The sequence below is a fragment of the Cryptomeria japonica genome, chromosome 1, assembly GCF_030272615.1.
Source record: "Cryptomeria japonica chromosome 1, Sugi_1.0, whole genome shotgun sequence".
Classification (NCBI taxonomy): Eukaryota; Viridiplantae; Streptophyta; class Pinopsida; order Cupressales; family Cupressaceae; genus Cryptomeria; species Cryptomeria japonica.
The window spans coordinates 702,789,658-702,804,773 of NC_081405.1; the positions used below are offsets into that span (position 1 = coordinate 702,789,658).

Sequence of the window (15,116 nt, forward strand, 5' to 3'; positions counted from 1 at the left end):
GTCATTTTGGCACACTTCCTTGTTTGCAAATTACTTCAAATTATATTCAATGGACAAAAGATGCCCTCCTTGATCTCTTCCAATCCAAAAATCATCTTGGTCCTGCAAAGACAGTGCAATTTTGAGAAACAGGCTCTGGTCCTTCAGTGAGGGACAGGAGCGAGTTTTGTCCTTAAGGCCAAATGTTCAACTTTCATTGCAAATGACTAAGTCTGGATGCTCCATTAGGTTGATTTCATCTCTTATTGTGTCCTTGATGCCTTAATTTTGATCAACTAAGACCAAAAATGGTCTAAGCAGGCCATTTCGCCCTGGTCCCTGGCTGAGGAACAGGAGCGATTTAACCTTAATCCTTGAAACTTGCCATTTTTGAGTCTCAAAATCTTCAAAAACTTCAATTCATGCTCGATTGCACCTCCTGGCGACCCTGCACAAGACAAATGAAACAAGTCAATGACCAAGATGCATAAAATACTAATTTCGCCCTGGTCCTTGACTAAAGGACAGGAGCGATTTTGCCTCTATAGGCCAAACTATTAAGGTTTTAAGACTTCAGTCACTTCACAAGGCATAACTAGGCTATCTCCAAGGCCAGGGGTCACTTATCAAACTTTCCAAAATTTGGTCAAAATTCACCCGGACAAAATTGTACAATTCCATTATCAACACTTAGGCAAAATTCGAACTTGCTTTCAAAATTCCGACTGGACCTAGACAGACACACTTGACATCCTGACAGACTCGTCCTATTTCAAAATTGCAATTCATGCGAGGATGCTCAATAAACTTTCAAAATTTGACTGGACTTCGGCTTGAAAATATCAACAGGAAACCCTAAGGCTTAGCCCTAGTCCAGACGACTCACTCACTTCCCAAAAACCTAAAAGCAGAGAGAAGAATAGGCAAAACCGAGCAAAAAAGAGGGGGTCCCCATTTTAATGGGGCGATGTGTGAAATGGTCACAACAGGTACCTACAGCAAAACTTGAATATCAGGAGCAACACACATAATCAAAACCAAAATAGAGTTAACTCTCCTCTCAAATCAATTCACATCATTGGGAATGGATCCCAATCTGTACATAACCGTACCACAGACAAAAACTCCAGAATCGCAGGAAAACTCATAATTGTATTAGTTTGTTTGCATCAAAACTCTTCTCCGTACAATCACCCTCTTGGAAATTGGATCCTTGAGGTGGATAAACCATTCCTCGACTTCTCTCAACTGAAAATCAAGAGGTTAGAGTCGTTGGAGAAGTTTCAAATTACAAAATGCAAAAAGTGCATAAAAGTTGCTCATGACAACTTTTGACAACTTTTGCAAAAGTTGTCAAAATGTCATCTTTCGCCTCCTAATGCCTTGGGTCAAGTTCAACCCCTCCTAAAACATCTTAAAACACTTATGACCAGCACGTTTGATCCCCTATTGTCCAAAACTCCTAATTGGCTCATAGAAATGCCAAAATAGGAGGTTGGCTCACAAGATGGGGTTCATTATTACAAACATATAATGCATGATTGAAAACCTATATAAAACATCCTAAAGACATTGTTAATGCCTTATCCTCCCTTATCAAAGTCTGACATGTCATCTTGAAAGGTTTGATGAGGTTCTATTGCACCATTATGGGTCGTATGGTGTGCTAAGGGGTCATATGGTGTCATATGAAACCTTAGGACTCCATATGACCCCTTATGTGTTGTTATGGCTCATATTGTGTCCTATGACCCCTTAGGACACCATATGACCCCTTAGGACACATGCATGGATCCCTAGAATAGCATATGACCCTAGAGAGAGATGGAGGGATGGGGAGGAGAGGGAGGGAATGGGAAAGATATACACCTAAGAGAGGAGGAGAGTGAGATAGAGAGATAGAGACTGAGAGGGAGAGACAAAAGATAAATGAGAGAAAGAGAGAGAGAGAGAGAGACAAAAGATAAATGAGAGAAAGAGAGAGAGAGAAGGGGGGGAACAGTGATAGAGAAAGGGAAAGGGGGGGAGAGAGATGGTGAGAGAGAGATAGGGAAAGAGGGAAATAGAGGGAGAGATAGAGATATAGGGCGACACGGAGAAGGAGACTCAGAGAGAGGGAAAGAGAGAATGAGATAGAGACACCTAAGAGAGGGGGAGAGAGAGAGACATAGGTAGTCGGGGAGATATTGAGAGATCTAAGAGGTATATGGACGGATTGAGATAGAAAGAGAGACCTAAGAAGTGGAAGGAGGGAAGGTGAGATAGAGACCTAAGAGGTAGAGGGAGGCAGGGTGAGAGATAGAGAAAGAGAGGGTGAGAGATATAGAGAGTCTGAGTGAGAGGAAGGGATGGAAGGAGAGTACAAGAGACTAGAGAGAGGTGTGAAGAGAGGGAGATAGGGAGAGAGTGAGAAAGAGAGGTAATGAGAAAGGGAGAGAGGGGGGGAGGAGAGAGGGAGAGAATGAGAGAGAGAGAGAGAGATAAACCTGAGAGAAGGGGAGAGTGAGATAGAGAGATAAAGGATGAGAGGGAGAGACTTCAAAGATAAAGAATGGGAGAGAGAGAGAGAGAGAGAGAGAGAGAGAGACTTAAGTAAAAAAGAGAAAGGGAGGGGGGGAGGGGGGGAGGTAGGGAGAGAGTGGGAAACAGATACACTTGATAGAGGAGGAGAGTGAGATAGAGAGATAGAGGTAGAGGGGGAGGGAGACTTAAGAGAGAAATAATGGGAGAGAAAGAGAGGGAAACAGAGAGAGAGAGACCTGATAGAAGAGTAGAGAGAGAGAGAGAGAGAGAAAGGTTGATAGACAAAGACTTGATAGAGAGAAGGACAGAGACTTGAGAGAAAGAGAATTGGAGTGAGAGGGGGAGAGAGAAAGGGAGTTAGAGGGAAAGAAATACTTGATAGAGGAAGAGAAAGGGAGGGGGGGAGAGGGAGAGGGAGAGAATGGGAGAGGGAGACACCGAAGAGAGGGGGAGAGAGTGAGAGATAGATATATTTTAAAGAGGGAGAGAAAGAGAGGAATAAACGAAAGAGAGAAAGAGGGAAAGAGGGTGAGAGAGAGAGAGAGAGAGAGAGAGAGATACCTGAGAGAGGGAAGAAATTAGAGAGGGAGAGGCCTAAGAGACAAAAAGGTAGGGGTTAAGGAAGAGAGAGGAGGAATGTAGGGAAGAGACGAGAGAGATAATGTTGATATGAGCATGTTGATTACTGAAATTTATAAGAATACTCAAAAAACTAGAATCTACATTATAACTCTTAGAGATCTCGAACCACTCTCAAACATCCTGACAATATATACATCAAATATAACTTAAAGTATAAGAAAGATAAAAGACAGAGAAATTCCACTTATACTTACATGTTATATTTTATGTATATATCCTGCCGAAAAATCTAATGAAATGCTAAATGAATTGCATACAAGTCCATATTACTAATTTAAATTTTATTGACAAACAAACGCATACGTGGTTTACAAACTAAAACCGCGTACAAGGTTTTAGTTTCCAATCTGCGTACGTGGTTAGTATACTTTAAACCACGTATGTGGTTTAGCTTCGGTTAGGATCGGCAAAATGAGCCTAAACGCGTACAGGGTTTTTTAAATTTGAAATACCCCATGCACGTTTTGTGTTTTTTCATTTTTTGGGGGGGCGTGTCCACTTTTTTGCACACCATCTTGGTGCACACACCCTACATTAAATTTAAATGCTAAGTTACATTAAAATCTAAATACTTGACTTAAGAGAGAGAGAGAGAGAGAGAGAGAGAGAGAGAGAGAGAGAGAGAGAGATCCTAAAACTTGACTTAAGGGGAGGGAGAGAGAGAGGTCCTAAAAATATGCTTAAGAGGGGGGAGAAAGAAAGATAGATAGAGAGTATTTTAAAACAATATTATTTTTAATGCACCAATTCCAAGTATTTTCTAATCTAGAGATAAGTCCTTAATAAACTTAAGGGGAGCAAGAGAGAGAGAGAGAGAGAGAGAGATCTACTAAAAATAATTGAAAGGGTAAGGTTTATAAATATTTTTCTATGGTTTTGTAATGTAATATAAAAAAGTTTCTAAGGTTTTCTAAAAAGTTGTACAAGGTTTCGTAAGATTTTTCTAAGGTTTTCTAAAAAGATTTTAAGGTTATCTAAGTTTTTATAAGAAAATTCTAAGGTTTTTAAATATTTTTCCAAGGTTTTGTTAAAGTGTTCAATGTGATTTAAATATGTGATTATTTAAAAATACAAGAATAAAAAAATAAACATTTGTACTTGCTAAAAATATTTATAAATCTAACAATAAATTTAAAATATACAAAAGAAACAACATACTTGAGCAATTTTAAACAAAATAAAAATTGGTGCACCTGGCATAATAAAACTAGAATAGTGGGTGGTGTCAAGTGTTGAGGAGCTCTGCTAGCCAAAAATTGGAGAGGGGGTTTAATCTAACGCCTTGTGGAGCCCATAGAGATAGTTGAAAATGATAAAATAATTGTCACCTTAGGTTAATATACTATGTATTAAAAAAATCGGTTTAAAGGGATTCGATCAAAGGGGGCGTTCAATCGAATCCCTTAAAATATTAATTAAAAACCCCTATGACATTGACAATACGATCGAACAAGGGTGTTTGATCGTTCAATCGAACATGCTTTACCAATTTTTTTCCCCACCTGTGTTTTTCCTTCATGGATGAAAGCGTAACCCACTATTGTGGGATCGACGCTGGAGACAATGAGTTGAAAGTAGTTGATGTGGTCATACTAAGTTAGTGAGGTGGAATACAATCAATTATTCATGCTAATCTGATGTTATAGCCTCCTTTTGTAAGTTTTGTTGTAGCATCGTAAATTGTACACATTTATTAGTGTGTCCAATTTCACACTCTCATAGCACCTATATTAGTGTTTCCCTTTTCTCTATGCATTAGAGGACCTTTATTGTAATTAATTAATATTTAATTCAATATTATGGGTCTTATTCCACTTTATTACATCATCACACTCTTATTGGGGCCCTTAATTCTATGTGTGCCCTTTATCATTTTATCTTGATTTATTCTTAATCTTACCCTAATTTCATCTCTCAAAGCATATTTCATATATCTACACATTTTTTTTGAGCCACCAAGTTGGAATTTGCATTATAACCTCATTATCTCGCATCCCTAGAAATTTGAAAAAAAAACTTGATAGGACCAAAGCGCTTTTAATTCGTCATGGTCCTGCACTTTTTCCCTCAAATTTTGGGAGGATAGTAAGATGGTCCTACCTTATCCAAATCTAGCTTCAACACAAAAACATATCAAATCTAAGTTGGCCTAAAGTTGATTTCATTTATGAAATCCCTATATAAGGCATCCTTCTCAACTCATTTTCATCTAAGCAATCTAAGAGATCAAGAGAAATTTGTGAAGCATTCATTATCAAACATTTTCAGAAAACCCAAGGCTACATATTCATCCTTCAACAATTGTGGAGCAAAATTACATCAATCTTATGAAAACATGTGTGTGTGATTAGGATTTTGTGTTTTTCATGCCATTTCATACAGCATTTGTGATACATCCAAAGAGCAAAGCATCATCATCAATAATTACAGATCTGAGGTATATCTATTCAACATTTATTTCAGTATTTGCATTATTTCATTCAAGGTTAATTCTTAAACTAGAGTTTGACTTAGGTAAACCCCTATTTCCAACAATTTCCCCTTTCTTTTTGTGTGCAAGAAATAGGTACAGAGTTATGTTCGGGAGGGTCAATGGAGTTAACAGAGACAAACAAGTTCATCTTTTGAAGGTAGAAAATTCAGAGGACCATGGCGAATTGATGCACCCTACTCCTAACAAATTAGGCTGAATTTTAGGGAATAGATCCATGACATCTTATTTTGCCTAGATCTAGGTTGGTGACTCTATATGATATTTGTAGCTCACTGTTTTTGCCAATTTACATCAAAAATTTCTTGTTTTACCCCAATTTCAGAATTTTCACAATTCAACTTAGAAAGAGGGAACCAAACCTTAACTAGTGAATCTAATCATAAATCTCAACCCTTTCCTTACTTGGATTGAGGCTAGATCTATTGGATTCACCCCTCTTTCAATGTATTGTCTAATTTGGTTAATTGGTGGTCTTATCCTAGTTGGTGAAACCCTAGTTCCAAATTACACCTCTACAATTGTAATCATCACAAAATAGTGAAATGCCTTTGGTTGAAGTCATAAAAAAATAATTTAAGGAGTTGTAGCTTCCTTGGGTTGTAGCCCTAAAACATAGTTGTAATCTTGTTTATATTATTGTGAGGTTGGATTTGGATAGTAGATCCAAGCAACTTTGTCACTGTGGTTTTTCCCTTATTGGGTTTTCCACATAAATTTGGTATCTCTTGTGCAATTGTGATAATTTACTTCATTGTTGTTGATTTGTTTGAAATAAGTGTTTTAAGTTTATTTTGAAGGGTTTAAGTTTGATTGAATATTGGTTCACTTCCCCTCTCAGTACTCTAGTGTATTTAACACAAGACACGCTGCACATAGAAACTTCCAAGACCAACAACTACTTCTTCATCAATAGTCAACTTGCTAGATGCAAGACACCTTCTACATAGAAACTACTAAATCCAATATTAGATGTTTCCCTTTGCACATAGCCACCTGTCAAATATGAACTCTTACACATTCCTAACATGAATTAGAAACTTCCAAAATTAACTCTTATAGCTCATAAAATTATCATAGTAGGTTGTTTAGTTTGTCATAGAACCAACATAGCAACTTATGACACTTGCCACTTAAAATATAGGTCCTCCAAGGTGGACACCAACTTCCTAAAAAAAGGGAACTTTGCTATAATCATCACCTTTCACATAGGATACCACCTCACCAAAAGGTCCCACAAAGTAATATGACAAAATAGAAGTTAGCAACTTAGGATATATTAAATATATCTATCAAATAATTACATAAATCATCATTAGAACTCTAAGGTTGAGACACCTTATTCCCAACAGCATTCTTACATTCATTTAAAAAAAAAATACTCAACATGATTATTCTACAATCTATGTATAATGAAATAAACTAAAATATTAGTAATCTTTATTTTAATTCTTTATAAGCATTCATGTGTGCAATCAAATAAAACATCGTGGTTGACAAATTTGTACTCTAGTCCAAATTACAATGGAATTATGAGTGTTTTAGATTTCAATTTTAGGGGGGTGTGAATGTGCATTCATAGATCAATCCCAAGTGGCGTGATAATGGATTTGAGCAAGGAAAAAATAATTTATTAATATTGTTATATGTGCTGGTTAAGTTGTGTTGTTGTTGTTTTTAGGCAACAAAGTTCAAATCTTATTGAGTTCGAATGATCTTTATCTTGATTTTTTTGGGGAAAAAAAAGTAAATAACTGCACTAGATAAAGGTTATTTTCTTGCTTTAATTTTATTTTCAAAATTTGATATCTATGACATATTTTACATAAGTTCTAAAAAAGAATAAAATAAGCTAATATTAAAAACACAAAATTAAATGAAAATTAAAATAATGATATTAATTTCATCAATTTCATCATATATAACAGCTATAGGATTGTCTCATTTTATTTATGTATTTTAAGATTATATGTTCTAGAATTGCATTGTCAGCATTACTATCTAAATTAAACCAAATAAACTAGTTGTCCTCCTAATTAAATCGCATTCCAACTTCCAGTTTAGTCATTTTGACTTGTTTTTTTGTTGTTGTAAAACTAGAGACTTACAAGTGCCTGTGAATTTGTATTCCAAAGAAATCGGCATACCACAACAAATGAAAATCTTGAGGCCAGGTGGAATATCGAATCTATTTTCACCAACAAAGGAAAAAGTTCTTATCATTAGGCATTCCCAAAGATTCTTGTGAAGAGCATTCTTCCTCCAAAACTGCTTCAAAGATTTGTTTAGATTCAATCTTAAGCTCTCCATGTCAAAATGCATGCTGACCAGGCCATATCGGAAATAATGGAAACAGAATGTAAACAACCAACGCAAGTGCTGATCTAGCTAAGAAGAACAGAAAATCTCGCAGCAAAATACTCTTTATATCTATATCCCATTGTACAGATCCTATGAGTTTCCTATTTATATTTCATTACGTACACAATAGCTTGTACTCAAGTCACTGGGCTTGGAATCAGACATGGCCAAAGGATTAGCATGGATTGCTATTATCATCTTGGCTTTCTCATTCAAAGAGGCCGTGGGTGATAACACAGAGCCAAAGGCCGTGCCTGATAAGACAAAGGCAAGTTACAAGAGCTTGAAATTCATTGTGTATAAGTGTCGTTACTCATGCAGTATGTCAGTTCTTCACATGACTGGATAATTTTATTTTGTTTTCTTTCTGCTCTGTTCTGAGGACACCCACTGGAGATAACAGAAGATTGTTATGTGGGTGTTTTGGTTATGAAGATTGTGATGTGAGTGTATGGTTTTTAAGATACCAAACTAAAGGTTTCAATCTTGTGATCTGTCAGATGGCTTATAAAAACATAAATTAAGTTATGATTTTTAAAATACTTATAGTTTGATATTCTCTAGTCTTAATATGTTGCTTAATATGAATGATTTAAGACTGACCGTAATCTCTTTGTTGTACTGTTTGAATATATTTATACTATTTTCTGCCCAGAAAATATTGCTTACAATTCTAAACTTCCTATGAATTTAAAGTTTACATTGAATGAAACTTTCTCCTGGTTGATGAAAACTGGGATTGACAACTTTGAACTCCATGAAATTGAAATTGAAGTTTACATTGAATGAAACTTTCTCAATACAAACTTTCTATATTTATATGGTGAACCTTTTGATTTGGGTGGTTGCAGTCCTATATAGTGTACTTAGGAGGCCACAATGACAGGGCCGGAGAGCAGCAGTTGATGGCACATTCTCATTATGAACTTCTAGCATCTGTTGTGAGAAGGTAATAAGCATTGAGAGTCTTAAATCTCGGTAACTTGGTTCTTTAATCTGGTACTAACATTTGCGTTTTCTTTCTTTTACAGTAAGCAAGAAGCCATTGATTCAATATTCTACTCGTACAGTAGAAATATAAATGGGTTTGCTGCTATTCTCAGCGAAGAACAGGCTCTTGCTGTATCAAGTAAAATGCAACTCCATAAACGTTTTGATTGCTTCCTTCTTATTGAAGTTAATGAATTCATATGAAATTATGAACTAATTTTTGAACCCCTCAGTTCAAATGATGTACCAATCAAATCTGCTGTAGAGACATTTTATCTATAATCCAAAGACTAGATTCAACGTTTTTTAAAACCAAATTGGTGTAGAGGACCCTTCAAAATGCATCATTCAGTTTTATTTATTGTGTGGTCTGTGTTTGCTAACTGAATTATGCTTATCCAGAATTACCAGAAGTATTGTCTGTATATCCTAACAGAAGAATAAAGTTGCAAACAACTCGTTCTTGGGAATTCCTTGGATTAGAACATGCAAATGAACAAGTCCCTCCAGAGTCCCTTTGGAAAAAAGCAGCATATGGAAAGGATGTCATTATTGCTACGCTGGATACAGGTAGAAAAGACCCTCTTCCTCCTCCTCAACAGTCTAAAAGCATGGGTTTATATCCAGATCATAATTATCTAATAGTAAATCTGTCTTGAATTGCTCTTTGTTAGGTGTATGGCCCGAATCTAAAAGCTTCAGTGATGAGGGCATGGGTCCTGTCCCTTCCCGATGGAAGGGAAGATGTGAGAATAGCACCAACTTCAGTTGCAACAGGTGCTTTGATTTTAAGTCACAGAAAACAAGCAGTTTACATTTTTCAAACAAATTAATAAAAAATGTGTTTTGAATGAATGATTTTAATGACGATTATAGACTAAACAGTTTATGGGATCAAGAAAACATCTTTAATGTATTTTCAGATTCTTTTTGATGTGTGATTCACTATTATTGATTTTGACTGGTCTATGTTTTCAACCTTCAAGTTATTTTTTATTGATTATGGATGTCTTCATAAGTTGTGAATTCTATGATGAAGTGTATTCCATTTCCATTGCCCTCTTATTACAGAATATGCAAGCTTTCTTCCGAAAATTTTTTTGGGTATCTTCTACCTATTGGTCTCACACCTAAGAAAATGTGATCCCATCCTCAATTGTGCAACTAATAGCCTCTCTTTTCAGTCCTAAATTAGTTTTTCCACTATGATACATGTGGTATACTTGTTTTCCACCCAATCTGATTTGTCCACATAGCTGTTCTAAATTTTTTGATCACATATCTTTTTATTTCTTTGTTAGTGTTAGGACATTTTGACAGATTGATGCCCCACTAGTTCTTGCTTCATCCAAGTTTGAATTTCCTCAATTTTGTACATGCATAACCACAATTTTTTGCATATATTAATATAAAGAAAATCTGAGTTTTCAAATTATTTGGTCCCACAGGAAGCTGATTGGAGCCAGATCTTTCCACAAGGGATTTGAGGCTGAAAGTGGGCAACTTGATCTGTCTAAAGTATCAACAAACAGAACACCACGTGACACAAGTGGGCATGGCTCCCATACTCTGTCCACAGCAGGAGGGAATTTTGTGAAGAAAGCAAGTTTGTTTGGATATGGAGAAGGCACTGCAAAGGGAGGGGCTCCTGGTGCCAGACTTGCAAGCTACAAAGTTTGTTGGAGTGATGGTTTCGGTGATGATTCTTGTGCTGAAGCAGACATTCTTGCAGCATTCGACCAAGGGATATATGATGGAGTAGATTTGTTCTCTGTTTCCATTGGAGGTTCTCCCTATGGTCAACTATTGTTGCAAGATTCGATTACCATTGGGTCACTCCATGCTGTCGAAAAAGGGAGAGTGGTGGTTTGTGCAGGAGGAAATGATGGTCCAATGCCTGGCTCTGTTGCAAACCTGGCTCCCTGGATTATAACAGTGGGAGCAAGTACCATTGATAGAACATTTTCTTCCATTGTTTTCCTTGGCAACAAGAAGATATATAAGGTCAGAAATTTCTTTTAGTTTTATTGTTGATAAATGTTTTCAATTTCTTAAGAGGGGCTAAACATGCTCATTCAGTTGTTTATTTCCGATCTTGAGAGTAACAAAGCAAAATCCATCATGTTAATCATGTTTTTTAATTCAAGAAGTGGCATTTTATCATGTTTTCAAACAACACGTTATTGCAAGCATTTTAGAATGATAAAAATTGGTTGTAAAGTGTATTGAACTTATTTTCATCCCTTGCTTTATGCTAGAAAATTTATGGAAATTTATTGTTTTGAGGCCAGGGAGAAAGCCTAGCTCAGTTATCCCTAAAAAAGAAAAGAATGTACCCTCTGATATCATCGACAAATGCTACACTTCCGGGTGTAGATTTTTATGACGGGTATGTTACACAATTACTCATTTTTATGATTAACCATAGAAGCTGAAAGTACTTTTATAGTCAACAGCAAGTACTTCTATAAGTTCTGTCTATCAAACACATAACTCCCAACCACCATGACCTTAGACACTGGTATAAATATGTTGCAGATTGGCTTGCTCCACGAAATCGTTGGATCCTCGGAAAGTTAAAGGCAAGATAGTTGCCTGCATTGGTGGCATAAGTCCAGATGTTGTAATGGGTCAAGAAGTTCGTAGGGCAGGAGGAGTCGGCATGCTTGATCTAAATAGTCCAGGAGAACAAAATTTTCTTTTGCCACAAGCTCATGTTCTTCCTGCAACAGAACTCACTGCTGATGATGCTATTGCAGTTACCAGTTATATAAACTCTACAAAGTAGGTATTCAGGGGAGTTAGTTTCAGTTAAACCAACACCACATTAAAAGGTTTTGGGTATTCACAGATCCTAAGCATTCTTATGTTCTCATGCAGATATCCTGTTGCTTACATCTCTCCTGTGGAAACCAAGTTAAATATGAGGCCAGCTCCTACGGTGGCAGCCTTCTCCTCTATAGGCCCAAATATTGTTATCCCGGACATACTTAAGGTCATAATTCAACCCTGAAACTTTGATTTTTTTTCATTTTACATAATGATTCCTCCATTGCAGACCTCCTGACAATAGAGTTTTTATTGTGTATCAATGCAGCCTGACATTTTGGGTCCAGGGACCAACATCCTTGCTGCTTGGTCAGGAGCAGCACCTCCATCTACCTTCGATTTTGATCGTAGGAGGGTTCCTTTTAATATAATTTCAGGCACTTCTATGGCAACCCCTCATGTTGCTGGTATTGCAGCATTAATTAAGGCAATACATCCTCACTGGAGCCCAGCAGCCATCAGATCAGCCATCATGACTACAGGTATGTATATCATTTATTATTATATACTTACAGGATTATGTTGTCATAGAAAACATTTGACACAGGTTTATCTTAGCGATAGTTTTGTTGGTTTTCTTAATTTTGGTATAAACAGCACATTCTAATAGGTGGGTATGGTTGAAGAAGCTAATGTGATTTCAGATGATTCATATCAATAAGTCTTTATTTTTTGGGTTCTCTTAATTTTAATTTAAACAGCATATTCTAAGTTTTGACTTGTTTAGATGACTTATCTGAAATTATACTAACAGGTGAGTCTTACTGAAGAAGCTGGGATTTCAGATGACTCATTTAAACAAGTTAAAACTTAGAGTGTGTTGTTTATGTTGTGGTTCTCACAAAGAGCACACTCTAAGTTTTGACTTGTATGATTCACCTGAAATCATACTAATAGATGGGTTCTATTGAAGAAGCTACTACGATTTCAGATGACCCACTTAAACGAATCAAAACTTAGAATGAACTGTTTATTTTGTTGTTTTGTAAATTTGGTTTAAACAACACACTCTTAAATTTTGATTTGTTTAGATGACTCATCTGAAATCATACTAATAGGTGAGTCCTATTGAAACAGCTCCTACTATTTCAGATGACCCACCTAAACAAATTAAAACTTAAAATGTGCCCTTCAACTCTGTCCATTCTTATAATCTCTAACTGATCTTTTATTGTGGTCTATTTTCATCTGAAAACTATAGCTACCAATATGGACAACACCAAGAGGATAATCAAGGACTTTTTGTTGCAAACCGCGAGTCCTTTCGACTTTGGTGCAGGTCAGATCAACCCAAATCAAGCTGCAGATCCTGGTCTGGTTTATGATATTTCACCAAATGATTACTTAACATTCCTTTGCAGTTTCGGCACCAACTCGAGCCAAATAAGAAACGAAACAGGCAGACCATATCGTTGTCCTCCAAATAACCAGACAATTTACAACCTGAATTATCCTTCTATTACAGTATCGTCACTTGATGGACCTGTGTTTGTGAGAAGAACTGTGACATATGTTTCGAATGGATCAGCAACTTTTGAAGGAAAGGTGAGATCACCTCATGGAGCTGTAATAGTACTGAAACCCAACAAGCTTGAGTTTACAAAGACGGGAGAAACTCAAACATACTATGTGGTAATGAAACCCAGGAAGGGTTTTAACTCAACTGAATATGGATATTTGACATGGGAAAGTGCTCACCATGTTGTGAGAAGCCCCATTGTTATTTGCGGTAAAAGCACTAACTGCATAGCCTAGATGAATAAACCAGCATCCAAATACACCGCAGTTTTTACCTTACACCATTTTTTTTTTCAGTTGTAAGTTGTGATCACTGGCGGTGTTAGTAAATTCAAAGTAGGACAAAAATTAAAAATAAGGCAAAGATTGTTTTGACATTGCCATGGTGATGTTTCGGCTTGGCAATGTTATTAATCTATTTTTATCAATAAAAATAGTGGTATTTCCATATTTTTCAATAGCATTGTACCAGCACGGAAATTCTTATTCAACTTAAAGATTGATAAAGCCAAAAAAGACATAAATGACTTTTTTAACGTTCCCTCTATCTCCTGATGTATAGACCTTTTAAATCAGAAGAGTAGAAAAATCATTGTGACGAACACAAATATAAAAAGAATTATGAAATATAGATATTAGGTTTCTATAATTTATATTGTTGTAATTTGAGCTTCTAGATATGACTCTAATAAAGAATCTCCTATTTTCAAAAAATATTGTCTTAAATTCTTTTTTTGTCACCCCCTCCTAATACACAACCTGAATTAAAAACCTCCTTATTTTCATCAAATTGCATTTTTTCATAGCTTGAATTAAAAACCCCCCCATTTTCACCAAATAGGCAATATATTGAGCTCATTTTTCAATCCTAATAATGAATCATAGAGTATGATTGGAAACGTTGATGATAAAAAGATACATAGTGAAATCTAGAAGCTCAAATTACAAGAATTATGAAATGGTTGGTAAGTATAAATATTTAAATTTTTTTAGAGTTATTTTATGCAAAGTAATGGGTCAACCAAATTATAAATATTTTTTGATCTATCATTTGATTTTACTATTATATGTTATCATAGTTTTCATAATTTATATGTGTGTGATGATTTAAGAAATTTTGGATAAAGCGGGCATTTGCTCTTTTTCTTAAAAAATCAAAATAAAGATCATATAATATTTATCTAACATAGGCATTTGCTCTTTTTCTTAAAAGTCAAAATAAAGATCATGTAATATTTGCTCTTTTTCTTAAAAATCAAAATAAAGATCATGTAATATTTATCTAACATAGCCATTTGCTCTTTTTCTTAAAAAATTAAGATAAAAATCATGTGCACAGGAAATCCCATAAAAAATTAAAATAAAATAAAGTAATTTAACCATTAAAATAGCAATGAAATGAAAGTTGTCATTTCTAATTGAATAAGTGTTACCCCTATCTTTAAACTTTAAAATCCCACCCTCTCTCAGCCTATTTCCAACCGTAGTCCGAAATATCATTCATGGCCTTCTTTAACTTTTCCATCGGTTGTAGCTCCTAATCGATGAACTGCATCTCTCTATCTCTCCTTATCTCTCTATCTCTCTCTATCCCTTTCCATGTCCCTCTACATCCCTCTATATTTCTCTTTATCTATATCTCTCCCTATCCCTCTCTATTTATTGAAATATCTCTCTCCTTCACTCCCTATACCTACATCTCTCCCCTTCTCTCCCTCCCATTCTCTACCTTTATCTTCCTATATATCTATATCTCTATCTATTTCTCTTCTAATATATGTTT

The 15,116-nt window shown here is 35.7% G+C and overlaps 1 protein-coding gene across 1 annotated transcript; it reads left to right on the top strand.

The window, feature by feature from the left end:
- Positions 1–8,862: 8,862 nt before the first annotated feature.
- LOC131044645 (subtilisin-like protease SBT5.3) lies at positions 8,863–13,595 on the top strand. The gene is made up of 10 exons (XM_057978009.2): positions 8,863–8,945; positions 9,028–9,125; positions 9,389–9,556; positions 9,661–9,763; positions 10,435–10,990; positions 11,278–11,375; positions 11,525–11,770; positions 11,867–11,981; positions 12,084–12,297; positions 13,017–13,595. Exons 1-10 carry the CDS (start codon positions 8,902–8,904, stop codon positions 13,568–13,570), a joined length of 2,196 nt encoding a protein of 731 aa, XP_057833992.2. The 5' UTR covers positions 8,863–8,901; the 3' UTR covers positions 13,571–13,595.
- Positions 13,596–15,116: the final 1,521 nt, after the last annotated feature.